Source organism: Salmo salar, chromosome 24, assembly GCF_965601325.2.
Source record: "Salmo salar chromosome 24, fSalSal1, whole genome shotgun sequence".
NCBI lineage: Eukaryota > Metazoa > Chordata > Actinopteri > Salmoniformes > Salmonidae > Salmo > Salmo salar.
The window spans coordinates 39,646,475-39,673,542 of record NC_138314.1 but is presented as its reverse complement, the minus strand read 5'-3'; the positions used below and the strand labels follow the sequence as shown (position 1 = coordinate 39,673,542).

Sequence of the window (27,068 nt, the reverse complement as noted above, 5' to 3'; positions counted from 1 at the left end):
CCTTTCGCTGCTATAACAACCGCCCCTCTTCTGGGAAGGCTTTCCGCTAGATGTTGGAACATTGCTACGGGGAATTGCTTCCATTCAGCCACAAGAGCATTAGAGAGGTTGAACACTGATGTTGGGCGATTAGGCATGGCTCGCAGTCGGCGTTCCAATTCATCCCAAAAGTGTTCGATGGGGTTGAAGTCAGGGCTCTGTGCAGTTCTGTCAAGTTCTTCCACACCGATCTCGACAAACCATTTCTGTATGGACCTCGCCTTGCACACGGGGGCATTGTCATGCTGAAACAGGAAAGGCCCTTCCCCAAACTGTTGCCACAAAGTCAGGAGTACAGAATCATCTAGAATGTCATTGCATGCTGTAGCATTAAGATTTCCCTTCACTGGAACTAAGGGTTTAGCCCGAACCATGAAAAAAATCCCTAGACCATTATTCCTCCTCTACAAAACTTTACAGTTGGCACTATGCATTCGGGCATCCACCAAACACAGATTTGTCTGTCAGACTGCCAGATGGTGAAGCGTGATTCATCACTCCAGAGAATGTGTTTCTACTGCTCCAATGGTGGTGAAATTTACACCACTCCAACCAACCCATTTCATGAAGCTCCCGACCAACAGTTACTGTGGTGACGTTGCTTCCAGGGGCAGTTTGGAACTTGGTAGTGAGTGTTCCAACCAAGTACAGAGCTGTTGTTGCTCCTAGACATTTCCATTTCACAATAACAGCATTTACAGTTGAGAGGGGCAGCCCTAGCAAGGCAGACATTGTCACGGCTGTTTGAAGGAGCGGACCAAAATGCAGCGTGTTTGTAGTTCCACATATTTATTAAAAGTGAAACTGAATGCAATACACTGAAATACTTGAAAATACAAAACAACAAACCGTGACACAGAGAGGACTACTCAAAAGACAATAACCCACAAAACAACAATGAGAAAAACCCCTACTTAACTATGATCTCTAATCAGAGGTAATGAGGATCAGCTGCCTCCAATTAGAGATCAACCCCAAACAATCCCAACATAGAAATAGACAAACTAGAACCTAAACATAGAAATAGAAAACATAGATTATCCCAAAACACCCCCTGTCATGCCCTGCCCTACTCTACTATAGAAAATTACATCTTACTAGGGTCAGGACGTGACAGACATTTTACAAACTAACTTTTTGGAAAGATGGCATCCTATGACGGTGTCACATTGAAAGTCACTGAGCTCTTCAGTAAGGCCATTCCACTGCCATTGTTTGTCTATGGAGATTGCATGGCTGTGTGCTCGATTTTATACACCTGTCAGCAATGACTGTGGCTGAAATAGACGAATCTACTAATTTGAATAGGTGTCAACATATTTTTGGTGATGTAGTGGATCTGTCAGACCAACCCACCGGTCCGTTCATGAACAAACCTGAAATGACCAGCTGTCTGTTTCTCTACCGAGGCAACGGAGAGAAGGAGAGGGTCTATTTTCTTGGGGTTGCACTGACAAACTCTGTTTGGAGTCACAGTCTGGAATCAGTCTCTCTCGTCTTCTGTTTCACTTGGATTTCTCTTTTTGTCTTGGCTGAGGAGGAGGAGGAGGCTGTGGGCTGAGCTGTCCTACTGGGTGTGACATTGTCCTTCACAGCCAGCCTCTACTGGCCTATCCAACGCCAGACACTTGGATGAGGAAGGAGGAGCACTCTGGGGCTACAATGTTTGTCGCTTCGTCTCCCCACCGTGGCCTCTCAGATTAGGAAGCTAATAGCAGCTCGGATAAATCCTGGTCTTGCTGAAAAGTGGGCCGGCCCTGGCCCTGTTTGACAGCGATAAGGGGAGAGGTGGGAGGAAAGCAGCATGTCTCTCTCTGTACAGTAAGGGTCCCCACAATGAGGTCCCTCAAAGCTGTTTATAAAGGTCCCTCCAAAGCAGCAATCTTCCGGACTAAGTCGAGTGGGAAGGGGATGACGATGGAGTGTTGTTGGGCAGATTCCAGACATGGCGGGGGATGGGAGGAGAGTGACTGGTTGCTGCCTGGGAGAGGAGGATGAAAGGGAAGAGGAGGTGTTGGAAAGTGCAGATGAAAGGCCATAATGGTGGCCTATGGCAATGTCTGGATGTTCAGTCCACAGATGGATGGGACGAATGTCTGGATGTTCAGTCCACAGATGGATGGGACGAATGTCTGGATGTTCAGTCCACAGATGGATGGGGCTGATGTATGGATGTTCAGTCCACAGATGGATGGGGCGAATGTCTGGATGTTCAGTCCACAGATGGATGGGGCGAATGTCTGGATGTTCAGTCCACAGATGGATGGGGCTGATGTCTGGATGTTCAGTCCACTGATGGATGGGGCGAATGTCTGGATGTTCAGTCCACAGATGGATCGGGCTGATGTCTGGATATTCAGTCCACAGATGGATGGAGTTGGAGTGTTAGAGCAGAGCCCGAGTTGGTCTGTAGCTCTACTGCAGGGTAAATGAACACAGTGGTATGCCCTGTAGCTGTGTGTGTGTGTGTGTGTGTGTGTGTGTGCACTTGTGTGTGTGTTCGTGTGTGTGTGTGTGTGTCTGTATGTGTGTGCCAGTGGTGATTTTAGCATGTCAATCTTGGTGGGGCATACTCCCCAAAAACGTTTAAGATGCATGCCAGCAAAGCCACTGCACAACACAATACTAAACAATACAATAATTGCATTATAACGATGACAAACGGTGCCCACAAACTGTTAGGGTCTACATAAAGCTGTCCCAACAGCAGAGATTTATTTTCAGCACCATGGAGTGAATCCTTACCACAGGATGGGCATTCTAACGTAAATTTATCGCAGCACCCAAGGGGCTTGAATTTCCGAGCTCTCCCCATAGATTTTGCAGTGATGTAGCGTCCCCATGAGTGACAGAACACTGAGCCGATCACGGCATAACTAGAGAACATCACCAACCCCTACGCTCCGTGTTTTCTACTGGCTGCCCCACCAAACTCCCGACCAACAGTTACTGTGGTGACGTTGCTTCCAGGGGCAGTTTGGAACTTGGTAGTGAGTGTTCCAACTGAGGACAGAGCTGTTGTGGCTCCTAGACATTTCCATTTCACAATAACAGCATTTACAGTTGAGAGGGGCAGCTCTAGCAAGGCAGACATTTTACAAACTAACTTTTTGGAAAGATGGCATCCTATGACGGTGCCACGTTGAAAGTCACTGAGCTCTTGAGTTAGGCCATTCTACTGCCAATGTTTGTCTATGGACATTGCATGGCTGCATGCTCGATTTTATACACCTGTCAGCAATGACTGTGGCTGAAATAGACTAATCTATTAATTTGAATAGGTGTCAACATATTTTTGGTGATGTAGTGTATCTGTCAGACCAACCCACCGGTCCATTAATGAACAAACCTGAAATGACTAGCTGTCTGTTTCTCTACCGAGGCAACGGAGAGAAGGAGAGGGTCTATTTTCTTGGGGTTGCACTGATAAACTCTGTTTGGAGTCACAGTCTGGAATCAGTCTCTCTCGTCTTCTGTTTCACTTGGATTTCTCTTTTTGTCTTGGCTGAGGAGGAGGAGGAGGCTGTGGGCTGAGCTGTCCTACTGGGTGTGACATTGTCCTTCACAAAAAACAACAGATTTTGCGGTAACGTAGAGTCCCCATGAGTGACAGAACACAGAGCCAATCACGGCGCAACTAGAGACCATTACCAACCCCTAAGCTCTGTATTTCCGCTGGCTGCCCTACCACCACAGAAAGCACTAAGCTAGGCTGAAACACCTGCATTTATGAGCTGCCTTACTCAAGAAAGCAAAAAAAGAGACCATGTTTATATGCAGATTTATTAAGTCAATGGCAAAAAAAACAACAACAAAAAACAGGTGGGGCTCTGCCTCACCTGCCCTGAATGACGGGTCCCCTGAATGACGGGTCCCCTGAATGATGGGTCCCCTGAGTGATGGGTCCCCTGAGTGATGGGTCCCCTGAATGACGGGTCCCCTGAATGACGGGTCCCCTGAATGACGGGTCCCCTGAATGACGGGTCCCCTGAATGATGGGTCCCCTGAATGATGGGTCCCCTGAATGACGGGTCCCCTGAATGACGGGTCCCCTGAATGACGGGTCCCCTGAATGACGGGTCCCCTGAATGACGGGTCGCCACTGAATGACGGGTCCCCTGAATGACGGGTCGCCACTGAAGGAGGCACATTTTCTTTTCATTACACGGAAAGTCAACAAAGTATGTTTTTTTTTACATTCATTGTGAATGACAGCAGTTCCATTGTCAATGTGAAACATCTTTCCAACGCTCCCCCTCGATAACCACCAAGCCTCGGTGTGAAATAGAACATTGTCATACTCTGATCCCATTTCTCAACATAGTTTTGTGAACAGGCGTGCACACAGTGGATGTGGTTTGATGTAGTTTACAATCAAAGTTACCTGCTGCAGTGTATCTGAGTTATTTGCTCAGCTCTTTTGTCACCATTGTGTGTGTATGTGTGTGCGTGTAGGTGTTAGTTTTGGCACTAATCACTTTGGCACTAATTTCCGAACCTTGATGTCATATTTCAAAACTCTAGACACAAAACTCACCAAACTGATGATCAAAATTCACATTTTTCAGAACTCTAACACTTTTTCCAATTGCTTGGATACAACACACATAAAGCTAAGATCATTTGTTCATTGAACTAAAACTTAACGTCAAAGTATTACCATTTCAAAATGCAATTCATACAATTCATACAACTGCTCAAAATGATAAGTGACTGTTGCATTACTCTTAATGCATAGTTTTATGGAAACAAACAAACAATATTCCATGTTTAGATCATGAAAGTTTCAGGATAACGAGATCCATTGACACCAATTACCGTGGAACATGAACCAATTGGACTACACTTTCTATGGATGTAATATGTCATCATCGTTCTTTATCAGACACTGTTTCTATGGTCCCATGTACCACTTTTCCAAACCATGTTTTCAGATTTGACATTACTGAACACTCACCGGCCACTTTATTAGGTACACCTATCTAGTACTGGGTAGGACCCCCTTTTGCCTCCACAACAGCCTAAATTATTCACGATGTTGTACGTTAAGAGATGCCTTTCTGCGCACCATTGTTTTAAACGGCTGTTATTTGAGCATTTGTGGCCTTTCTGTGGCCTCTAACCTCTCTCATTAACAAGGTGTTTTTGCCCACAGAACTGCCGCTCACTGAATGTGTTTAGTTTATCGCACCATTCTCTGTAAACTCTAGAGACTGTAGTGCATACACATCCCTGGAGGGCAGCTGTTTCTGAGATTCTGGAACCACCATGTGTAGCACCAACAATCATACCATGGTCAAAGTTGCTTAGGTTATGCATCTTGCCCGTTCTAATGTTTGGTCGAACAACATCTAAAGCTCTCTACTCTATATACTCTATATATTGAGTTGCTGGCAGCCACATGATTCGCTGTTCGAAGGAGCAGTACCTAATAAAGTGGCCAGAGAGTGTATGTATGCAGGCCCTTGTAATTGCTTTTCCAATACTGCCAACTCGTTACTGATGATTGATTTCACATTGTGGCACGAGTATATAATGAAATGAGCGGTATTCACCTACAACAACATAGCGATAAAATGGAGGTGATCCAGGTCACAATAGAGGTCAAGCAGTGGGAGGAGGAAGACGTAGTGGTCAAAGGAATGGCAGGTGACAAGCACCCCTTCTGAGAAGAGGTCATGGACCTTGTCTGAGAGGTGTGGGGGAACGTGGTAGAGGACAAGGCCACGGACCAAGACAGCGGCAGCAACAGCAAAGAGTGTCCAATGAAATCCGAGCAATAGTTGTAGACCATGTCGTATATCATGGCATGACAACGACTGAGGCAGTTACAATGATTCAACCAAACCTCAGAAGATCAACCGTGGCTTTAATCATCAGAACTTTCCGCAATGAGAACCGGTAAGTCTTCAACATGCACTAAACATTAGGCTACTCTCAATTGTCAAATGACTGTATACTGCATGCCAATGTGTACCACAGAGTAGGTGATGTGACTAAATGTGTTCTTACTGTAATTTTCCCTGCAGAATTGAGACTTGGCCAAATAGGGGAGGCAGAGGAAAAAGTCTGACTGACCAGCAAGAGCGGGCTGTGGTCAATTTGGTTCGGGCCAGAAATGATATTTGCCTTACAGAAATTCAGCAGCACATCTTGGACAATGACGACATGTTCAACAAAGTGGAAGCCAATAGTTTGCTGACTATTCCCCGCATGCTGAAAAGGTACCAGGTGTCTCTAAAACAACTATACCGTTTGCCTTTTGAAAGAAATGCAGACAGAGTAAAGCAACTGAGTACTGAGTATGTTCAGGTATGTTCAGTTTCAAGATGCCTGTTCTGAAAAATTCCCCGTAAAATTCTACATAATTGAAATCATTCATTCTCTTTCCAAAATGTATTTTTAGGGGGTTGATGGAGCTGGATGCTGACGAAAACCATCACAAATTTCTCTTTTTGGATGAGGCAGGCTTCAACCTGGCCAAGACAAGGAGGAGAGGTCGGAATTTCATTGGCCAGCGGGCAACCATCCAAGTACCTGGACAACGTGGGGCCATCACCACCATGTGTGCGGCTATATCGGAAGACGGTGTGGTGGGACGCAGACCTCGTATTGGATCATATAATGCAGCTCTCCTTGTAACCTTCCTTGATGAGCTAAATCAGGTCTGTAGAGCTGATGGTGTGACCTATGTCACTATGTGGGATAATGTCAGGTTCAACCATGCTCAAATGGTGCAAGCATGGTTTCAGGCCCATCCACAATTTACCACCCTACACTTACACCCATCCTCTCCTTTCCTTGAGGAATTTTCCTCCACATGGAGGTGGAAGGTATATGATAGGCACCCTCACAAGCCACCCTTCTCCAGGCCATGGATGACGCATGCAATGACTTCCCTGCAGACCAGTGTCAGGCCTGGATTTGCCATTCCCGAACATTCTTCCCAAGATGTTTGGCTAATGAAAACATCCACTGTGATGTGGATGAGAACCTGTGGCCAAATCCGCAAGGCAGGGTTGATGGAAATATAGAAGTACAGTAATCAATTCTTTGTTTTGGTTTTTACAGTAAGCCAGGTGAGGAACACTGCAGTTGACGTTTTACTGTCGTTTTTTTCTTTTTTGTAGCTAATAATTTTTGCTTTGAGTCAAACAAACCTATTGTCAGAACGTGCATGCAACTGGTCAACTAGAGTCAGGTGCAGGAGAGCAGAGATGAGTGAACAGGCACACTTTAATTGGCAGAAGCAAAAGTCGGATACAACAGCGTCACAACACTCCAACCAAAGGCAAAAGTGAAATAGTGCACTGGTCACAATCAATAAAGAACAACACTACAATACCACGGGTTGAAACGATACCCCGAAAAACCTAGCCTGACGTGTCACACAATAAATGTAACGAACAATTACACACACAGACATGGGGGGAACAGAGGATAATATACACGTAGATGATGAGGGAATGTAAACCAGGTGTGCGGGAAAACAAGACAAAACAAATGGAAAATGAAAGGAGGAGCGGCGATGGCTAGAAGACTGGTGACGTTGACCGCCGCCCGAACAAGGAGAGGAACCGACTTCGGTGGAAGTCGTGACATCAATACATTTCAGGTTATGTTCAGTGATTCCACTGAGTCTGTAGTATTCTCTCTGCTACTTATTTTACAGTGATGTATTTACGTGTAGTACCATAATGAAACACGTATCACATATTTTGTACTTCAAAATGTAATGATTGTATGAACAACTACACAGTGAAACTGTCTAGAGTTTTGAAAAATTACCACAAGATTCTGAAATTAGTGCCAAAAGGATTGTAAAAAACTGTATTTGCTCAGCTCTTTTGCCACCATTGTGTGTGTGTGTGTGTGGTGTGTGTGTGTGTGTGTGTGTGTGTGTGTGTGTGTGTGTGTGTGTGTGTGTGCGTGTAGGTGTTAATGTGTGTGTGTGTTTGTGTGTAGGTGTGTAGTTGTGTGAGTATTCTTTTGTAGGTGTGTGTGTGCGTGTAGGTGTTTATGTTTGTGTGTGTGTGTGTGTGAATGTAGGTGTTTATATGTGTGTTTAAAGAAGGGCTGATGGTGTTTACCTGGTGCTGCAGGTCTTTAGCAGTGGCATCCTGCCGAGCGTGTTCTAATTGAGAGATGTCTGCATCGAGAGCGCCACGGTGACATTTTCCCTCCACACCACGCACACACGTACGCACACACACACAAACAGACCACACCGCACACTTGTCTCTATGGCTGCCTACAATACCAACCAGTCTCCACGTTCATGCATTGACAACATCATTAATAACGTAGAACAGGAGAAATGGAAGAAATCACTCTTATCCCTCTCTCTATAACTTTCATGACTGTACTGTTGGACCTCAGTCCTGGGGCCAAACGGAGGAGGGAGGCTTCGAACAGAGCCAGTGTTTTTGCTGGTTAATTGGAGCCGGTCAGAGAGAAAGATTAGACTTCAGGGGTGCTGCTATCCACTACAAATCTGTTTCGTTTTACTTCACAACTCCACACTGATCAAACAACTCTGAGATAACATGGGTCTGAACGTGATTCTGTAGCATTGAGAGATCCCTTGATTTAAACGATTAAAGCCGGAGACAGCTGACACAGGAAAATACCCAAATCCTAAATAGTCCCCAAGCTCTAAGTAGATGCTTTAGATGTACTGTAGACCTGATACAGATGGATATGTGTAAGCAATATGGCGGAGATTCCACCTAGCCTCTCAGAGGGCAAGGTCGAGCTATCACCATATTTCTTAGACCTATAATATCCTCTCAGATCTACAGGAATTGTCCTCTGAGGGCGTCCACAATAGACTAGCTCCAGTTCGACCAATCAATCGATCAATCAATCAATCAATCAACTGTATTTTATAACGCCCTGTTTACATAAGGAGTTGTCACGAAGTGTTTTATAGTTATCCAGCCCCAAAGAGCAAGTGATTTTCAGTAGGAGGAGGAGAGTGGCCAGAGAAGGAAGGAAGCTAGGAGGAAACAGAAGAGCCATCAGAGGAGGGGGGAGGGGGGGTAGTCCTCTTCTGGCTGAAGGGGTACACTAAACTAAGGAAATTATGGAAACAGAAGGGAGACAGGCCTCTGCATGTTGAGGATGCCACCTCCAAATGGAGTTGCAAATGGACTGTGAACTAGTGAAATTGAATTGTGCAAAACACGCAACAAAAAGGCAAGGCAGAAAATGAATCGTTTGAGCTGAAAAATGAAAAATATCTGCATGCTAGAACGAGACTTCAACCGACAAAAACCAAAGCTTTCCAATCCAGTCTCATTCTATCCATGACCCCATGCCACGTAGCCTGAGTGCCAGTCTTTGTGCTACCATGCCAACTTCTTGTCACTCATTGTCATGGAAATTTGCCTGACAACGACAGCAATGGTGTTGACAAGAGCACAAACAGATCTGGGACCCAGGCTACATATCACAGGCTGCCAATGATCTGTTCCAAAAAGGTGCTTCTTTGTACAAAGTGTATTGTATAAAACACATCAAACAGAGAGACAACTGAGTACATCCGAAATGGCACCCTAATCCCTAAAAAGTGCACAACTTTTTTTTTTACCAGAGCCCATAAAGTAGTACACCATCTAGGGGAAAGGGTGCCATTAGAGACACAGCCACTGATTGGATGACAAAGCTGACACTGCAGTGTCATGTTGGACCATTCATCCTGGTGCTGCAGTGTCATATTGGACCATTCATCCTGGCTCTGCAGTGTCATGTTGGACCATTCTTCCTGGCTCTGCAGTGTCATGTTGGACCATTCATCCTGGCGCTGTAGTGTCATGTTGGACCATTCATCCTGGCTCTGCAGTGTCATGCTGGACCATTCATCCTGGCGCTGCAGTGTCATGTTGGACCATTCATCCTGGCTCTGCAGTGTCATGTTGGACCATTCATCCTGGCTCTGCAGTGTCATGTTGGACCATTCATCCTGGCGCTGCAGTGTCATGTTGGACCATTCATCCTGGTGCTGCAGTGTCATGTTGGACCATTCATCCTGGCTCTGCAGTGTCATGTTGGACCATTCATCCTGGCTCTGCAGTGTCATGTTGGACCATTCATCCTGGCTCTGCAGTGTCATGTTGGACTATTCATCTATATCTGCAGACTATCTGGAATGTTGTTGGGTACTGAGGACCTCCAAATCAATTCAACCCTGAGGACAATGTTGTTTCAGTCCCGAATGGCTCCATAATCCCTATATAGTGCACTAGTATGGGTCCTGATCAAACGTAGGGATGCCATTTGGGACTGAGGAGCTCCCGAATGGCGCAGCGGTCTAAGGCACTGCATCTCAGTGCTAGAGGCGTCAATACAGACCCTGGTTTGATTCCAGGCTGTATCACAAACGGCCGTGATTGTGAGTCCCATAAGGCGGCGCACAATTGGCCCAGTGTGTCTCTGCATGAACTGTTCCTGTTAAAGAGCCTTGGGATGTTGATCCATTGCATATTCAGCCATTATTGACCGTTGAAGACTATCGTGCATGTAGTTTGCCTCGTTGTTGATACTGAGGTGAGAGTGTGTATACAAATAATTCGATTTTGCGCAATAATGACTAGATGACTAAAGTTTAATTACAACTAACAGAAGAATGATTGTGAATAAAAGGGAACAATTAGCGTTTATCATCATTACCGCCATTAGTAAAACGTAGATTAAGAGGTTGCTTGTATTTCTGTGAGCTCATCTGCGGCTCATTTAAAATATAATATTAAACCAACGCTAAAATCACTCCCATAATTTGCATAATAAATATGGCCTCATGAAAAAAATAAAACCTCACAGCTCCTTCACTTTGCCTCAAAACACCTCACATCTTCTCTCTTAGTCAATGCCATTATCTATCGCTATCTGCTTTTTCTTTGCTTTTCTCCTTTTATTTTCCCTAAGCTCCCATGTCCCACTCCTCCCCTTCCCACCCCTCTCCTTCCCCCTCCTCTCCTCTTCCCTCTCCTCAAATCCAGAGAAATTGATTTTAACCTAACCTTTGAAAGAACACCGAAAGACCACCATCACTATGTTTTATTCTCTCTTCTCCTCTCCTCATCATCCTCTCTCTCTTCTTCTCTCCACATCACTCCTCTCTCTCTTCTCCCACCCTGTTCACCTTTTCTTTCATTCTCTTCTCTTATCCCAGCGGTTTCCAAAATAGGGGTCACGACCCCACGTGGGGTCGCCTGATATGAAAATGGGGTCATGGGAGAATTTCCAAAATCTGAAAATATATAAACAGAAATATTTACTGAACAAAAATATAAACTCTACATGTAAAGTGTTGGTCCCATGTTTCATGAGCTGAAATAAAAGATCCCAGAAAAGTCCATTCACACAAAAGCTTATTTCTCTCAAATTTTGTGAACAAATTTGTTTACATCCCTGTTAGAATTTCTCCTTTGCCAAGATAATTCATCCACCTGGCATATCAAGAAACTGATTAAACAGAAGGATCATTACAAAGGTGCACCTTGTGCTGGGGACAATAAAGGGCCACTCTAAAATGTGCAGTTTTGTCACAAAACACAATGCCACCGATGTCTCAAGTTTTGAGGGAGCGTGGCACAGAGCTGTTGCCAGATAATTTTATGTTAGTTTCTCTACCATAATCCGCCTCCAATGTTGTTTTAGAGAATTTGGCAGCACGTCCAAACAGCCCCACGCCAGCTCAGGACCTCCACATCTGGCTTTTTCACCTGCGGGATCATCTGAGGAGGGGGGGGGGGGGGGGCTCCCTCCCATGGCTGTGCCCCTGCCCAGTCATGTGAAATCCATAAGTTAGGGCCTAATGAATGTATTTAAATTCATTGATTTCCTTCTGTGAACTGTAACTCAGTAAAATCATTGAAATTGTTGCATGTGGCGTTTATATTTTTGTTCAATCTACATATTGTACATTGTATACTTGTAATTTTAAAAATGAATCTCTCCAGAAATAAGTCTCTCACTGTTGCCGCCTGCTATAGACCCCCCTCAGCTCCCAGCTGTGCCCTGGACACCATATCTGAATTGATTGCCCCCCATCTATCTTCAGAGTTCGTTCTGCTAGGTGACCTAAACTGGGATATGCTTAACACCCCGGCCGTTCTACAATCTAAGCTAGATACCCTCAATCTCACACAAATTATCAAGGAACACACCAGGTACAATCCTAAATCCGTAAACATGGGGACCCTCATAGATATTATCCTGACCAACTTGCCCTCCAAATACACCTCTGCTGTTTTCAATCAGGATCTCAGCGATCACTGCCTCATTGCCTGCATCCGTTATGGGTCCACGGTCAAACGACCACTCCTCATCACTGTCAAACGCTCCCTAAAACACTTCTGCGAACAGGCCTTTCTAATCGACCTGGCCCGGGTATCCTGGAAGGATATTGACCTCATCCCGTCAGTAGAGGATGCCTGGTTGTTCTTTAAAAGTAATTTCCTCACCATCTTAAAAAAGCATGGCCCTTTCAAAAAATGTAGAACCAAGAACAGATATAGCCCTTGGTTCACTCCAGACCTGACTGCCCTCGACCAGAACAAAAACATCCAGTGGCGTACCAGTGGCGTACTGTACTAGCATCGAATTGTCCCCGCGATATGCACACAGTCTGTTAGGAAAGCAAAGGCTAGCTTTTTCAAACAGAAATTTGTATCCTGCAGCTCTAACTACAAAAAGTTCTGGGACATTATACAGTCTATGGAGAATAAGAGCAACTCCTCCCAGTTGCCCACCACACTAAGGCTAGGAAACACTGTCACCACCAATAAATCCATGACAATCGAGAATTTTAATAAGCAATTCTGGCTAACCCAAACCCGGGCAACAGCTCCGCAACCCCTGCAGCTACTTGCCCAAGCCTCCCCAGCTTCTCCTTCACCCAAATCCAGATGGCAGATGTTCTGAAAAACCTGGACCCGTACAAATCAGTTGGCCTAGACAATCTGGACCCTCTCTTTCTAAAATTATCCACCGCCATTGTTGCAACCCCTATTACTAGTCTGTTCAACCTCTCTTTCGTATCGTCCGAGATTCCTAAAGATTACAAAGCTGCCGGGATCATCCCCCTTTGACACTCTAGACCCAAACTGTTACAGACCTATATCCATCCTGCCCTGCCTTTCTAAAGTCTTCGAAAGCCAAGTTAACAAACAGACCATTTAGAATCCCACCGTACCTTCTCCGCTGTGCAATCCGGTTTCCGAGCTGGTCACGGGTGCACCTCAGCCACGCTCAAGGTACAAAACGATATCATAACCGCCATCGATAAAAGACAGTACTGTGCAGCCGTCTTCATCGACCTGGCCAAGGCTTTCGACTGTCAATCACCGGAATTCTTATCGGCAGACTCAACAGCCTTGGTTTCTCAAATGACTGCCTCGCCTGGTTCACCAACTACTTCTCTGATAGAGTTCAGTGAGTCAAATCGGAGGGCCTGTTGTCCGGACCTCTGGCAGTCTCTATGGGGGTACCACAGGGTTCAATTCTGAGGCCAGCCCTTTTCTCTGTATATATCAATGATGTATACAGAATGGTGTCGCCTGCTCTTGGGTGATTCCTTGATCCACCTCTAAGCAGGCGACACCATTCTGTATACATCTGGCCCTTCTTTGGACACTGTGTTAACAAACCTCCAAACAAGCTTCAATGCCATACAACACTCCTTCTGTGGCCTCCAACTGCTCTTAAACGCTAGTAAAACTAAATGCATGCTCTTCAACCGATCGCTGCCCGCACCCGCCCACCCGATTAGCATCACTACTCTGGACGGCTCTGACTTAGAATATGTGGACAACTACAAATACCTAGGTGTCTGTCTAGACTATAAACTCTCCTTCCATACTCATATTAAGAATCTTCAATCCAAAATTAAATCTAGAATCAGCTTCCTATTTCACAACAAAGCCTCCTTCACTCACGCTGCCAAACATACCCTCGTAAAACTGACTATCTTACCGATCCTCGACTTCGGCGATGTCATTTACAAAATAGCCTCCAACACTCTACTCAGCAAATTGGATGCAGTCTATCACAGTGCCATCCATTTTGACACCAAAGCCCCATATGCCACCCACCACTGCGACCTGTATGCTCTCGTCGGCTGGCCCTCGCTACATATTCGTCGCCAGACCCACTGGCTCCAGGTCATCCCTAAGTCTTTGCTAGGTAAAGCTCGCCTTATCTCAGCTCACTGGTCACCATAACAACACCCACCCATAGCATGCGCTCCAGCAGGTATATCTCACTGGTCATCCCCAAAGCCAACACCTCCTTTGGCCACCTTTCCTTCCAGTTCTCTGCTGCCAATGACTGCAGAGAACAAAAATCACTGAAGTTGGAGACTTATATCTCCCTCACTAACTTTAAGCATCAGCTGTCTGAGCAGCTCACCGATCGCTGCAGCTGTACACAGCTCATCTGTAAATAGCCCATCCAACTACCTACCTCATCCCCATATTGTTTTTATTTACTTTTTTGCTCTTTTGCACACCAGTATTTCTACTTGAATATCATCATCTGCACATCTATCACTCCAGTGTTAATTTGCTAAATTGTAATTACTTCGCTACTGTGGCCTATTTATTGCCTTACCTCCTTACTCCATTTGCACACACTGTATATAGATTGTTCTATTGCTATTGACTGTACTTTTGTTTATCCCATGTGTAACTCTGTGTTGTTTTTTGTTGCACTGCTTTGCTTTATCTTGGCCAGGTCGCAGTTGTAAATGAGAACTTGTTCTCAACTGGCCTACCTGGTTAAATAAAGGTGAAATAATTGTTTTATTAAAAAAAAACTATATATAAATATATATAATAACCTTAAAAATCTAAATAAAAAAATGATTCAAATCTAAAAAACAAAATTCAACCAGAGAGCACCCTTAGATCATGGGAAAAGGCCGTACTTGACCGTTGCACTTGAATCATTCCCACAGTGAATGGCTAGGCCTGCTACGCTATGAAACCACACACTATTGCAGAGACTTTGATAATACCTGCCGCAATTGATATGGTGAAAACAATGTGTGAGGAGACGGAGGCACAGAAACTCAAATCAAAACCTTCGTCAGATTACACTGTTAAACAAATAATTTATGCTATTGCAAGCAAACAAGAGGAAACTGACTGAAAGACTCAAAAACTCCCCAGCTTATGGTCTCCAAATGGGTGATAGCTGTGAGGGCCGAGATGCCCAAGCATTGACTTTTGTTCTCTATACATGTCAGGGGATTCTATTCAATAAGGACATATTTTTCTGTCTCACGATTCCCGAGCATGACTGGCACAGGGAATGTTCAGTGTGCTGCGTGGCTATATTGACAAAAAACTGATTCCATGGGATCGAATGGTGGGCTTTTGCACAGATGGGGCTCCATCTATGGTGGGACAGCGGGCAGACCTTTGCACTCTAGTTATGAATGTGTCTCCCTCTGCCATATGGACGCATTGTATGATAGATACACCGAGAGCAACTGGCGGCAAAAGAGCTGAGCACAGAACTCAGAGATATACTGCAGCAGGTAACTTTGATTGTAAACTACATCCACTGCGCGCACGCCTGTTCGTAAAACTATGTGGAGAAATGGGATCAGAGTATGACAATCTTCTATTTTACACCGAGGCTTGGTGGTTATCGAGGGGGAGTGTTGGAATGATTTTTCACTTTAAGAGAGGAACTGTTGTAATTTACAATGGATGTAAAAAAAAAATACTTTATTGACTTCCCGTGTAATGAAAAGAAAATGTGTCTCCTTCAGTGGTGACCCATCATTCAGGGGACCCGTCATTCAGTGGCGACCCATTTTCAGGTGACCCATCATTCAGTGGCGACCCATCATTCAGTGGCGACCCATCATTCAGTGGCGACCCATCATTCAGGTGACCCATCATTCAGGGGACCCGTCATTCAGTGGCGACCCATCATCCAGTGGCGACCCATCATCCAGTGGCGACCCATCATTCAGTGGCGACCCATCATTCAGTGGCGACCCATCATTCAGTGGCGACCCATCATTCAGGCGACCCATCATTCAGTGGCAACCCATCATTCAGGCGACCCATCATTCAGGCGACCCATCATTCAGTGGTGACCCATCATTCAGGCGACCCATCATTCAGCCCCACTTTTATTTTGCCACTAATATGTATCACATATCAGTTTCCAAACAATGTAAAAATAATAATATTTGATTTAATAAAGCTGCATACAAACATGGTCTCTTTTTTGTTTTCTTGAGTAAGGCAGCTCCAACATGCAGGTGTTTCAGCCTAGCTCAGTGCTTTCTGTGGTAGTGGGGCAGTTAGCGGAATATACAGAGCATAGGGGTTGGTAATGTTCTTTAGTTGCACCATGATTGGCTCAATGTTCCGTCACTCATGGGGACACTACATCACCGCAAAATCTACGGGGAGAGCACTAAAATTCAAGCCCCTTGTTTGCTGCCATACATTTACATTAGATGTGCCCATCCAAGAAGGCTCAAGGTCATTGGCCACAGATAAAATGACGTCATATCACGATATATCTACCGTAGATTTGATTGGACTGATCATATCAACATCATACTTCCAAAATCTTAGCTAGCAAGCTTGAAAAGCAGTCATCATCATGAATCAAGTCGACAATCTACTGGCAAATCCATTTCAATCTTTGTCATATGAAGATAAATTATAGATAAAACATATCGGTGCTCATCGGCCAATGGACATAAACATTAGAAATTGCAAATTCAACAATGAGTGGTTTGGAAGGAATCAGTGGCTAACTGCAAGCGTTGCAAAGCAATCACTGGCCTGCTACTCAGTGGAGATGGTGTGTGGTCTGGGTTTAAGGGTCTCTTTTCCAAGCTTAAAAGGATAAACATTCACATGCAACACCATGGGCCAGAAAAGGATGAATACATTGGTCATGCTTTCAATCCAGCATGACTTCTGCCATGTTCAAAACAACTGGAAACTCTGAACTGGGAAATCTCAGACTTGAGTGAGTTCATGACAACTGGGAACTCGAGCTCCGACTGGGAAAATATGTTTTGAATTGTCATCCAACTCGGAATTTCAAGTCGGGAACTTTTTCTCTTTCTAGAGCGACGACCTGAAGATCACTGACGTCATGATTCAACCTTGTTTTTTTCAGTTCCCAGTTGTCTTGAAAGGACCATAAATCCAGAGAATGACAGACTTTGATGACAAAATTTCCCCACAAGAAGAAGCGCCGTGCCACCTTCCTGTTCAAGTGAGCACTGAACAAGAAGGTGAGTTCAATAATGTATTGGATGCTGAAGCATAATGTGGCTAAGAATGTAATGCTAAGTGTATGTTGTGTAGTGAGCTGTTAGTAGCCCATGTGCCCCACCCTAATAATTTGGTCCCTTTCTCCCCACAACTTAGCTTACTGTTCTGATGTGGTGGTGCATATGTAGCCTATAACCTGTGTTAGAGAAATGTAATCATTGAATATTGTAAGAGCTTTCATTGTCTGCTTATATTGTAAGAACTGACACTGGAGATGAGAAGCAGGTATGGAGAGTTGAACATTTAATATAGCAGAGACATGGAACAGGACAGGAACAGCGTCAGAACCGGGTAACAAAACGACAGACGGCTGAAGTGGGGAACAGAGCTGGGGAACAGATAGATATAGGGGAGGAAATAACAAGTGATTTAGTCCAGGTGAGTGCAATGGATCGCTGATGCGTGTGACGAGGGAAGCAGGTGTGCGTAATGATGGTGGCGGGAGTGAGTAATTCTGGGCAGCCTTCCCCCCTCGAGCGCCAGGGAGGGAGAGCGGGAGCAGGCGTGACATATGTACCCCCTTTATTTATTCTACAGTTCTGACTTGGTGTACAGGGAGAATACTGTAAGAATGGCCCATGTTCTGAATTATTTCTCTGTAAATTTCAAAAGTGCTGAAGCAATAGCTTTATTGACTATGTCCGTCTTAGCTCGGTCATTAATGTCTTAATCAAAATTACGGATTGCCTCTTATCCGCTCATTGTTCCCTTATGCCATAGTTTGTACATCTCAATTGTCAATAGAAATGTCATTTGTTTAGGCAAGACAGCCATATCAGTTATCTTTTTTAAAAAGGCAGTAAATTAGGCTGAATGAACTGTTTCGCTGCCAGACAAGGCTCCGCTGATAGCCAAGTGAAGCGGTGGTTAGGATTCACTCCATGGTGCTGAAAAGAAAGCTCTGCTGTTGGGACAGCTTTATGTAGGCCCTAACAGTTTGTGGGCACCGTTTGTCACTATTATGGTGCAATTAATGTATTGTTTAGTGTTGTGTTGTGTTGTGTAGTGGCTTTGCTGGCATGCATCTAAACATATATATATTTTTTGCACTACCAAGATTTACATGCTAAAATCACCACTGATGTCTTTGCCTATGTAACAGACATAATTGGGAAACTGAACGAACTGAACACAAGCATGCAGGGGAAGGACAAAAACATTCTACAGATGAGGGATCGAATTAGTGGATTCAGAGGAAATAATTCTTATTGGAGAAAGTCTTTCAAAATCGAACCATGCCCCCTTCCCTCGGCTGTGCATGTTTGTAACAGAAAACAGCATCAGTAAACATCTGACACGTGTGATGACTGCTCACCTCCAACGCTTGGAAGAGCACTTTGGTACCTAGTACTTCCCAATCCGTTTGACTGTGATCCTAGCTCAGTTGACATGCAGGTAAGTGACTGAATTCTGCAGACAACACATTCACGGGTCACTATGGAGGAGTTTTGGTTCCCGATTCAAAGGAAATACCCTGCTGTCTCCTTTTGAGCATTAAAAGTCATGGTACCCTTCGCCAGCTCATATCTGTGTGTAGCTGGATTCAGTGCTCTCGTCTGCATTACAACCAAATATTGATCCAGGTTGGATGTGACAGCAGAGATTAGGTGTGCACTGTGGACCACGCCCCCTGACTTTGAGAAGCTCCGACACGACATGCATCCAGCACACCCATCTCATTAGTGGTGGTGAGATAAGAGACATTATGTCAGACTTATTTACAAATGACTGTCATAGCCCCACATTAAAAGTACAGTATGTGATGGTGAGTTGAGAAGACAATCAGAAATACCGTTAGAATGTTTTTGACTGCCATAGCCCCAAATAAAAAAGTTAACATTGGCTGTTAATTACATCCTTTTTTTCACATGGTTGGGGTCGCAAGAATTTTCAGATATCAAAATGGGGTCATGGGACAAAAAAGTTTGGGAACCCATGTCTTAACCCCATCCCCTCCTCCTATCACGATAGAGGGACACACACCAGGTGATAATTAAGCAATAAGGCCCGAGGGGGTGTGGTATATGGCCAATATACCATGGCTAAGGGCTGTTCTTAGGCACAACGTATCGCGGAGTGCCTGGATACAGCCCTTAGCCGTGGTATATTGGCCATATACCACAAACCCCGAGGTGCCTTATCGCTATTATAAACTGGTTACCAATGTAATTAGAGCAGTAAAAATAAATGTTTTGTCATACCCGTGGTATAGAGTCTGATATACCACAGATTTCAGCCAATCAGCATTCAGGGCTCGAACCACACAGTTTATAATAATACAATATACAACGGGTGGGTCTAATCCTGAATGCTGATTGGTTAAAACCAGGTGATAATAATACAGTACATCACAAAGGAAAAACAAAAACAAAAGGATACAAACAAAAAGGAACTCACCCTGCTGGACGAAGGATCCATAGACGAACCACATGGAATTGTAGAAGGTGGTGGAGGAGACAGCACCCATGGGCAGGCGCGGCGGGTTCAGCCAGTTGAGTAGGTAGACCAGGATGCCCACCAGCAGCACGGTGCCCGCAATGCACGCCCACAGCGACAGGTCAAAGGGCGCTAGGCAGGCGAACATGTCCACTGTACGCTCGGCCTTCCTGAGCAGCACACCCACCGAGTAGTCCATGTAACGTGTGGTGAAGTCCACCGCACTCTCCCGTTCTGGCGTGATGGTGAGAGCCGAGAGACCCACGTCTGCCCGCTGGAACACAAACACACAGAGACACGTTCACAAGCATACACATAGATATGCACACATGCACACAAATACACACACACACACCAGATTCATTAATGCAAAGATTCAAGGTGTATAGAAATCAAGAAAATGACGGGGATTCTGTGAACACACACATCAGAAATCCCTGTGTTGTGATTTGCTGGTATGGCTGAGTAATGGAACATCGCTTTGTGTTGTTTTTACACGTTAAACCAAGTCATGCACACATCAATAGAATTACATCTAATTTCTGCCATGGCTTCTCTGTTGCCGCTGACGATCACAGTCATTCTCAACTTGTTGTTGTCAAAACAACACTCCAAACTCGCTATCTGATTAATACTGACACACTTCTCAAACTAAATAGATAGGAGAATACCATGTTAAAAAGCCTAAATATTGCTATAGAAAAATGTAGGGATTGCTATTTTCTGCGTCTGAGTCTATTATATTTAAGCGAAGCAGCGTTTATGGAGATGAATATGGCTGTGGCCTGTGAGTCATAGTGTGAGCATAGGAGGGGTTCAGTCATCTTCAAGAAATAGTTTCTAGGAGGATTCCAGAGGATGAGGGCAGTTGCTAGGCCAGTAAGGCCAGTAAACCAATTAGGGAGTCTGAATTAGAATACACAAGTTGATCCACTGAGAACAGTGTTGTTTTAATCTGCCACACAACGTATGTGTGTGTGTGTGTTTATGTCTCCCTTATTTTCAAGTTTTCTAGTTTTCTACTCCGCTAGCCAGCACCTCGCCTTAATAGGTGTGCGTTTCTTTTTCTTCTAGATTGTGTGTTTATGCAGGCCAGGTTCAGCTATAAACCCACTTAGGCTGAGCTAATATCCTCCCACATGTTGTGTCTCACCATTAGAAGACACTGTACGTAAATACCATTTTCATGCATCCCAAAAGGCACCTATTTATCTATATAGTGCGCCCGTTTTGACAGGGTCAAAAAGTAGTGCGCTATATAGGGAACAGGGTGCTATTTGGGATACAGCCTATGTCTACGATTGAGTGTAGTCTGGCCCAGGGGTGTGAAGGTGAACGGCAAGGCACTGGAGTGACGGACCACCCTTGCTGTCTCTGCCTGGCCGGCTCTCCTCTCTCCACTGGAATTCTCTGCCTCTGACCTTATTATGGGGGCTGAGTCACTGGCTTGCTAGTGCTCTCCAATGCTGTCCCTAGGAGGGGTGCATCATGTCTTGCCAGGCTTTTTTATCTATACTCGACTTGAGTGGGTTGAGTCACTGACATTATCTTCATGTCCGGTCTAGCTCCCCCTCGGGCTCGTGTGGTGGGGAAGATCTTCGTGGGCTATACTCTGCCTTGTCTCAGGGTAGTAAGTTGGTAGTTTGTTGATTTCCCTCCGGTGGTGTGGGACTTGTGCTTTAGCAAAGTAGGTGGGGTTATATCCTGCCTGATTGGCCCTGTGCGGGGATATCGTCAGACGGGGCCACAGCGTCCCCCGACCCCCCCTCGTCTCAGTCCTCATGCTATCTATGCTGCAATGGTCTATGTCCCGGGGGGCTAGGGTCAGTCTGTCCTATCTGGTGTAATTCTCCTGTCTTATCTGGTGTCCTGTGTGACGTTAAGTACGCTCCCTCTAATTCTCCCATCTCTCTCTCCCCTCGCAGAGGAACTGAGCCTTAAGACCATGTCTCAGGACTACCTGGCCTGACGACTCCTGGCTGTCCCCGTCCCCAGTCCTCCTGGTCAGACTGCCATGCCATAAGTTCTACTGTCTGCCTGCGGCTATGGAACCCTGACCTGTTCACTGGAAGTGCTACCTTGTCCCGGACCTGCTGCTCTCTCTCTGTCAATTGAAATAAATTCATTATGCCCTAATCTATGGATTTCACATGAATACAGATCAGAAACCTGTAGATCAGAAAACCAGTCAGGCGACACATCTCCATCGCATAGAGTTGATCAGGACTGTGGCCTGTGGAATGTTGTCCCACTCCTCTTCAATGGCTGTTTGAAGTTGCTGGATATTGGTGGGAACTGAAACACGCTGTCGTACACTTCAATCCAAAGCATCCCTAACATGCTCAATGGACATGTCTGGTGAGTATGCAGGCCATGGAAGAACTGGGACATTTTCGAGCTTCCAGGAATTGTGTACAGATCCTTGCGACATGGGGCCATGCCTCAGGATATCGTCATGGTATCTCTGTGCATTCAAATTGCCATCGATTAAATGCAACTGTGTTCATAGTCCGTAGCTTATTCCTGCCCATACCATAACCCCACTGCCACCAGGGGGCACTCTGCTCACAATGTTGACATTACAAACCGCTAGCCCACACGAGGCCATACACGTGGTCTGTTGTTGTGAGGCCGGTTGGACGTACTGCCAAATTCTGTAAAACAACAATGAACATTCAATTGTCTGTCAACAGCTCAGGGGGACTTTCCTGCAGTCAGCATGCCAATTGCACACTCCCGCAAAACTTGAGACATCTGTGGAATTGTGTTGTGTGACAAAACTGCACATTTTAGAGTGGCCTTTTATTGTCCCCAGCAAAAGGTGCACCTGTTTAATGATCATGCTGTTTAATCAACTGTCAGGTGGATCGATTATCTTGCTCACTAAAAGGGATTTAATCAAATTTGTAACCAAAATTTGAGAGAAATATGCTTTTTGTGCGTATGGAACATTTCAGGTATCTTTTATTTCAGCTTATGAAACATGGGACCAACACTTTACATGTTGCTTTATATTGGTGTTCAGTATATAAAGGGCTTTATAAAGATATTTGACTGACTAAGAATAGAGTACTGGGCAGTAGGTAGCCTCTATAGGATCGGTGGGTCCCCCGCGGAACGGTTGAGCTAACATAGGCTAATGTGATTAGCATGAGGTTGTAAGTAACAAGAACATTTCACAGGATATAGACATATCTGATGTTGGAAGAAAGCTTAAATTCTTGTTAATCTAACTGCACTGTCCAATTTACAGTAGCTATTGCAGTGAAATAATATCATGCTATTGTTTGAGGAGAGTGCACAGTTACGAACTTGACATTGATTAATAACCCAATTAGGCACATTTGGGCAGTCTTGATACAACATTTTGAACAGAAATGCAATGGTTCATTGGATCAGTCTAAAGCTTTGCACATACACTGCTGCCATCTAGTGGCCCAAATCTAAATTGAACCTGGGCTGGAATAATACATTATGGCCTTTCTCTTGCATTTCAAAGATGTTGGTACAAAACTTTTGCCAGATCTACTGTGTTATATTCTCCTGCATTCATTTCATATTTCCACAAACTTGTTTCCTTTCAAATGGTATCAAGAATATGCACATCCTTGCTTCAGGTCCTGAGCTACAGGCAGTTAGATTTGGGTATGTTATTTTAGGCAAAAAATGAAAAAAGGGGCGGATCCTTATTAATTAAGGATTTGTACACCTTGAGACAATTGAGACATGGATTGTGTATGTGTGCCATTCAGAGGGTGAATTGGCAAGACAAAGGTTTAAGTGCCTATGAAAGGGGTATTGGTAGTAGGTGCCAGGCAGGCGCACCGGTTTGTGTCAAGAACTACAACACTGCTGGGTTTTTCACGCTCAACAGTTTCCCGTGTGTATCAAGAATAATCCACCACCCAAAGGACATCCAGCCAACATCACACAACTGTTGGAAGCATTGGAGTCAACATGGGCCAGCATCCATTTGGAACGCTTCGACATCTTGTAAAGTCCATGCCCTTACGAATTGAGACCTTTCTGAAGGCAAAAGAGGGTGCAACTCAATATTAGGAAGGTGTTCCTAATGTTTTGTACACACACTCTACATTCAAGATTTCAGACAATCTATCAAATACCTCAGTCCAGAATCTTTTGAAGGCTGGACAATTCCAGAACAGATGCGTTAGTGTATCGAACTCACCGTAGCCATGCCAACACAAGTCTGAAAGGCTTTGATCCGTCTTTTTCAACCTGTGTGGTGTGATGTATGCCCTGTGTAAGATCTTCATTTGAATAATCTTATATCTTACGCAATTGAATATTGATGTTGTATTTTCCATATTGCGTCACATTGTGATAGATACACCCCATGTCCAGCTCGGAATGTAACTCAGTGGAGGTGTTACTATTTAAGACTATTTAAAGCCAACCAGCTTGTATAGGGAGGAAACAGTTATTTTCACAATAGCAACATCCCTCAGTTTGTTGTCTAAAGAACTTTTAGATCCCACATCAATACCCTTTGAGGAAATACACTTGAGAACAGATTTGAGTTGTAAATGGCATTGAAATGCTATATTATTCAGGCCAATCTCTGACATCAGCTCTTGGAATGGTATGATATCTCTGTCTCTTACGACCTGCCCCACCGAACTGATACCTTGGCGTTGCCAGGTACCATTAGCCAGTGTCTTGCCACCTGCGGTGAACAAGGGGTTGTTCCATATAAAACAGAAAGGGAGGGATGCTCCATTGACAGATAACGTTTTATGAAGTATCTTTGCCACTTCACAATAGAACTAGAGCAGTAGATGTTCTATCTTGCAGTGGAACTTGGGGTCATACCATAGTGATAATACGGAGATCAACGTGTTATGTTCTGTCACTATTTCTTCCTCTAGCCACTGCCAGGTGCCTGCTATTCCCCTGTTTTTATAGCCCCATGCCAGTGGGTATCTCGCATTATATGACAAGTAGTACAAGTACACATTGGCAACACCTAATCCCTCGGATGCCGTTTTACATAGCGCCCTTCGTTTTATCACAGGAAACAGTTTTATTACTTCTCACTGTATTCTTTACCAAAAGGTTGGCTGGACCTCTTTGAAGTCACGTAGATCACATCATTATGCTCTTTTTGTTTACAAAGCCCTGCTCCACAAAGATTTAAAATGACATGGTTGGTTCACAGGGCTGGTTAACTCTGGAGACTCCTTTGGTTTCTAGAGAGTTAGGTAAATCAGCCTTTGAGTTCCTTGCACCTTTAGTGTGGAATGATCTACAATAAACGTTAAAATTGGAGGAACTGGTGGTCTCTGAGCATTTCAGACGGTTGCTAGGATACCTTTTTACTGAAGAATGGGTCTGTTTTTTATCATTGTGTTTGGCTTTTTGTGTATTGTTGTGTATAATAACATGTATTTTATATGAATCTGTAGTTTAATGGGTTTTGTTGTATTTTGATGTGTATTGTGATGCTATACAGGGCTCATCTGGAAAAGAGACCTTGGTCTCAGCATTGACTCCCTGTCTAAATAAAGAGACCTTGTTTTCAGCATTGACTTCCTGTCAAAATAAAGAGACCTTGGTCTCAGCATTGACTCCCTGTCTAAATAAAGAGACCTTGGTCTCAGCATTGACTCCCTGTCTAGACCGCTGGGCTCCCGAGTGGCGCAACGGTCTAAGGCACTGCATCTCATTGCTAGAGGCGTCACCACAGACCCTGGTTTGATTCCAGGCTGTATCACAACCAGCCGTGATTGGGAAACCTATAGGGTGGCGCGCAATTGGCCCAGAGTCGTCTGGGTTTTTTCGGGGTAGACCGTCATTGTAAATAAGAATTTGTTCTAAACTGATTTGCCTAGTTAAATAAAGGTTAAATAAAAAAAATTAAGAGACCTTGGTCTCAGCATTGACTCCCTGTGTCACACCCTGATCTGTTTCACTTGTCCTTGTGCTCACCTCCACCCCCCTCCAGGTGTCAGCCATCGTCCCCATTATCCCCTGGGTATTTATATCTGTGTTTTCTGTCTGTGCCAGTTCGTCTTGTTTTGTCAAGTCAACCAGCATGTTACTCCGTGCTCCTGCTTTTTCCTTTTCTCTGTTTTTTGCTAGTCCTCCCGGTTTTGACCCTTGCCTGCCTTGACTCTGTAGCCACCTGCCTGACCATACTGGGTGCCCTGACCTCGAGCCTGCCTGCCACTCTGTACCTCCTGGACTCTGACCTTGTTATGATCTTTTTGCCTGTCCACGACTATTCTCTTGCCTGCCCCTTGGATACTAATAAATATCAGAGACTTGACCCATCTGCCTCCCGTGTCTGCACCTGGGTCTCGCCCTGTGCCCTTATACCCTGTCCAAATAAAGGTTAAACAAAATAAATTCAACCCACCCTTACTTCTTGGCATGGACGTTTTTTTGTGGTTAATTCTTGGTTTCTTTTCTTTCTACAAGCTTGAAAATAAACAATGTATCTCTTTAAACCAGTGCTGAGGGAACTGAAGTGGTATAGCTGACATAAGGAACGCTAGTCTAAGGAGTATGTTCTTCTTTATCACCTCTGCTCTACCCCAAAGTGATACAAGTAGAACTGTCCGTCTCTTAATGTCATCCCGATTGGTTTTATCCCGGTCCATTTAGATCAGATATCTTATTAACTGATGACTTGATATTTATCTAGAAACATTTGTCAAATTCTATGCTGTAAGCATCATCCCCCTGCGGGTTTTACAGCTGAGAGGACCCTAATGGCCAATATGATTTACGTATCCAGAACAGGTACCTCCAATGCCATTCTATCACTCTCCTTAAGAGTGGGCAGAGATATATCTTTAAAATAAAGAATCTCTCTCTGGTATTGGTAGGACATTCAGACTGATACAGTCCAGAGGAATACTCTCTAAAAGGAGAGTAAATTTGTTTTTTATCACATGCTATCGACCCATTACAATCCTCAACAGCTGGAATTGTTGGTTTATTTTACAACTATTTAAGTTTAAATGCACATTTTTTTCCCGCTTTGTCACCTGACTTGAAATATGTCCTACGTAATCGGAAACAAGGCAAATTTATTCCCATCATGGAAGGCATTTTGAAGTCCGTTTTTTTGTTTTAGTCCAACATACATTGATTCCAAAGTCTTAAATTCCACTATTAAACTGTTTTTCTTTCGTAACATGCTTTTCCTTTTAGCTGCAGTGTAACTATTGATCCAACCTCTGCAGGTTACTTTAAAGGCTTCCCACACCATTTGTACAGAGTGGACAAAGTTTAAATTAGTGGTGATGA

At 44.4% G+C, this 27,068-nt stretch overlaps 1 protein-coding gene across 2 annotated transcripts in view; it reads right to left on the bottom strand.

Moving 5' to 3' along the window:
* Positions 1-27,068, bottom strand: part of LOC106585836 (glutamate receptor ionotropic, delta-2) — a 623,881-nt gene that overhangs the window by 114,937 nt on the left and 481,876 nt on the right. For both annotated transcript variants that reach the window (XR_001324086.3, XM_014172508.3), the window contains exon 11: positions 19,755-20,067. Coding sequence is in view for 1 of the 2 variants with exons in the window: in XM_014172508.3 (XP_014027983.1) it covers positions 19,755-20,067 (313 nt within the window). In the remaining variant the exon portion in view is untranslated. The remainder of the gene's footprint in view (positions 1-19,754; positions 20,068-27,068) is intronic.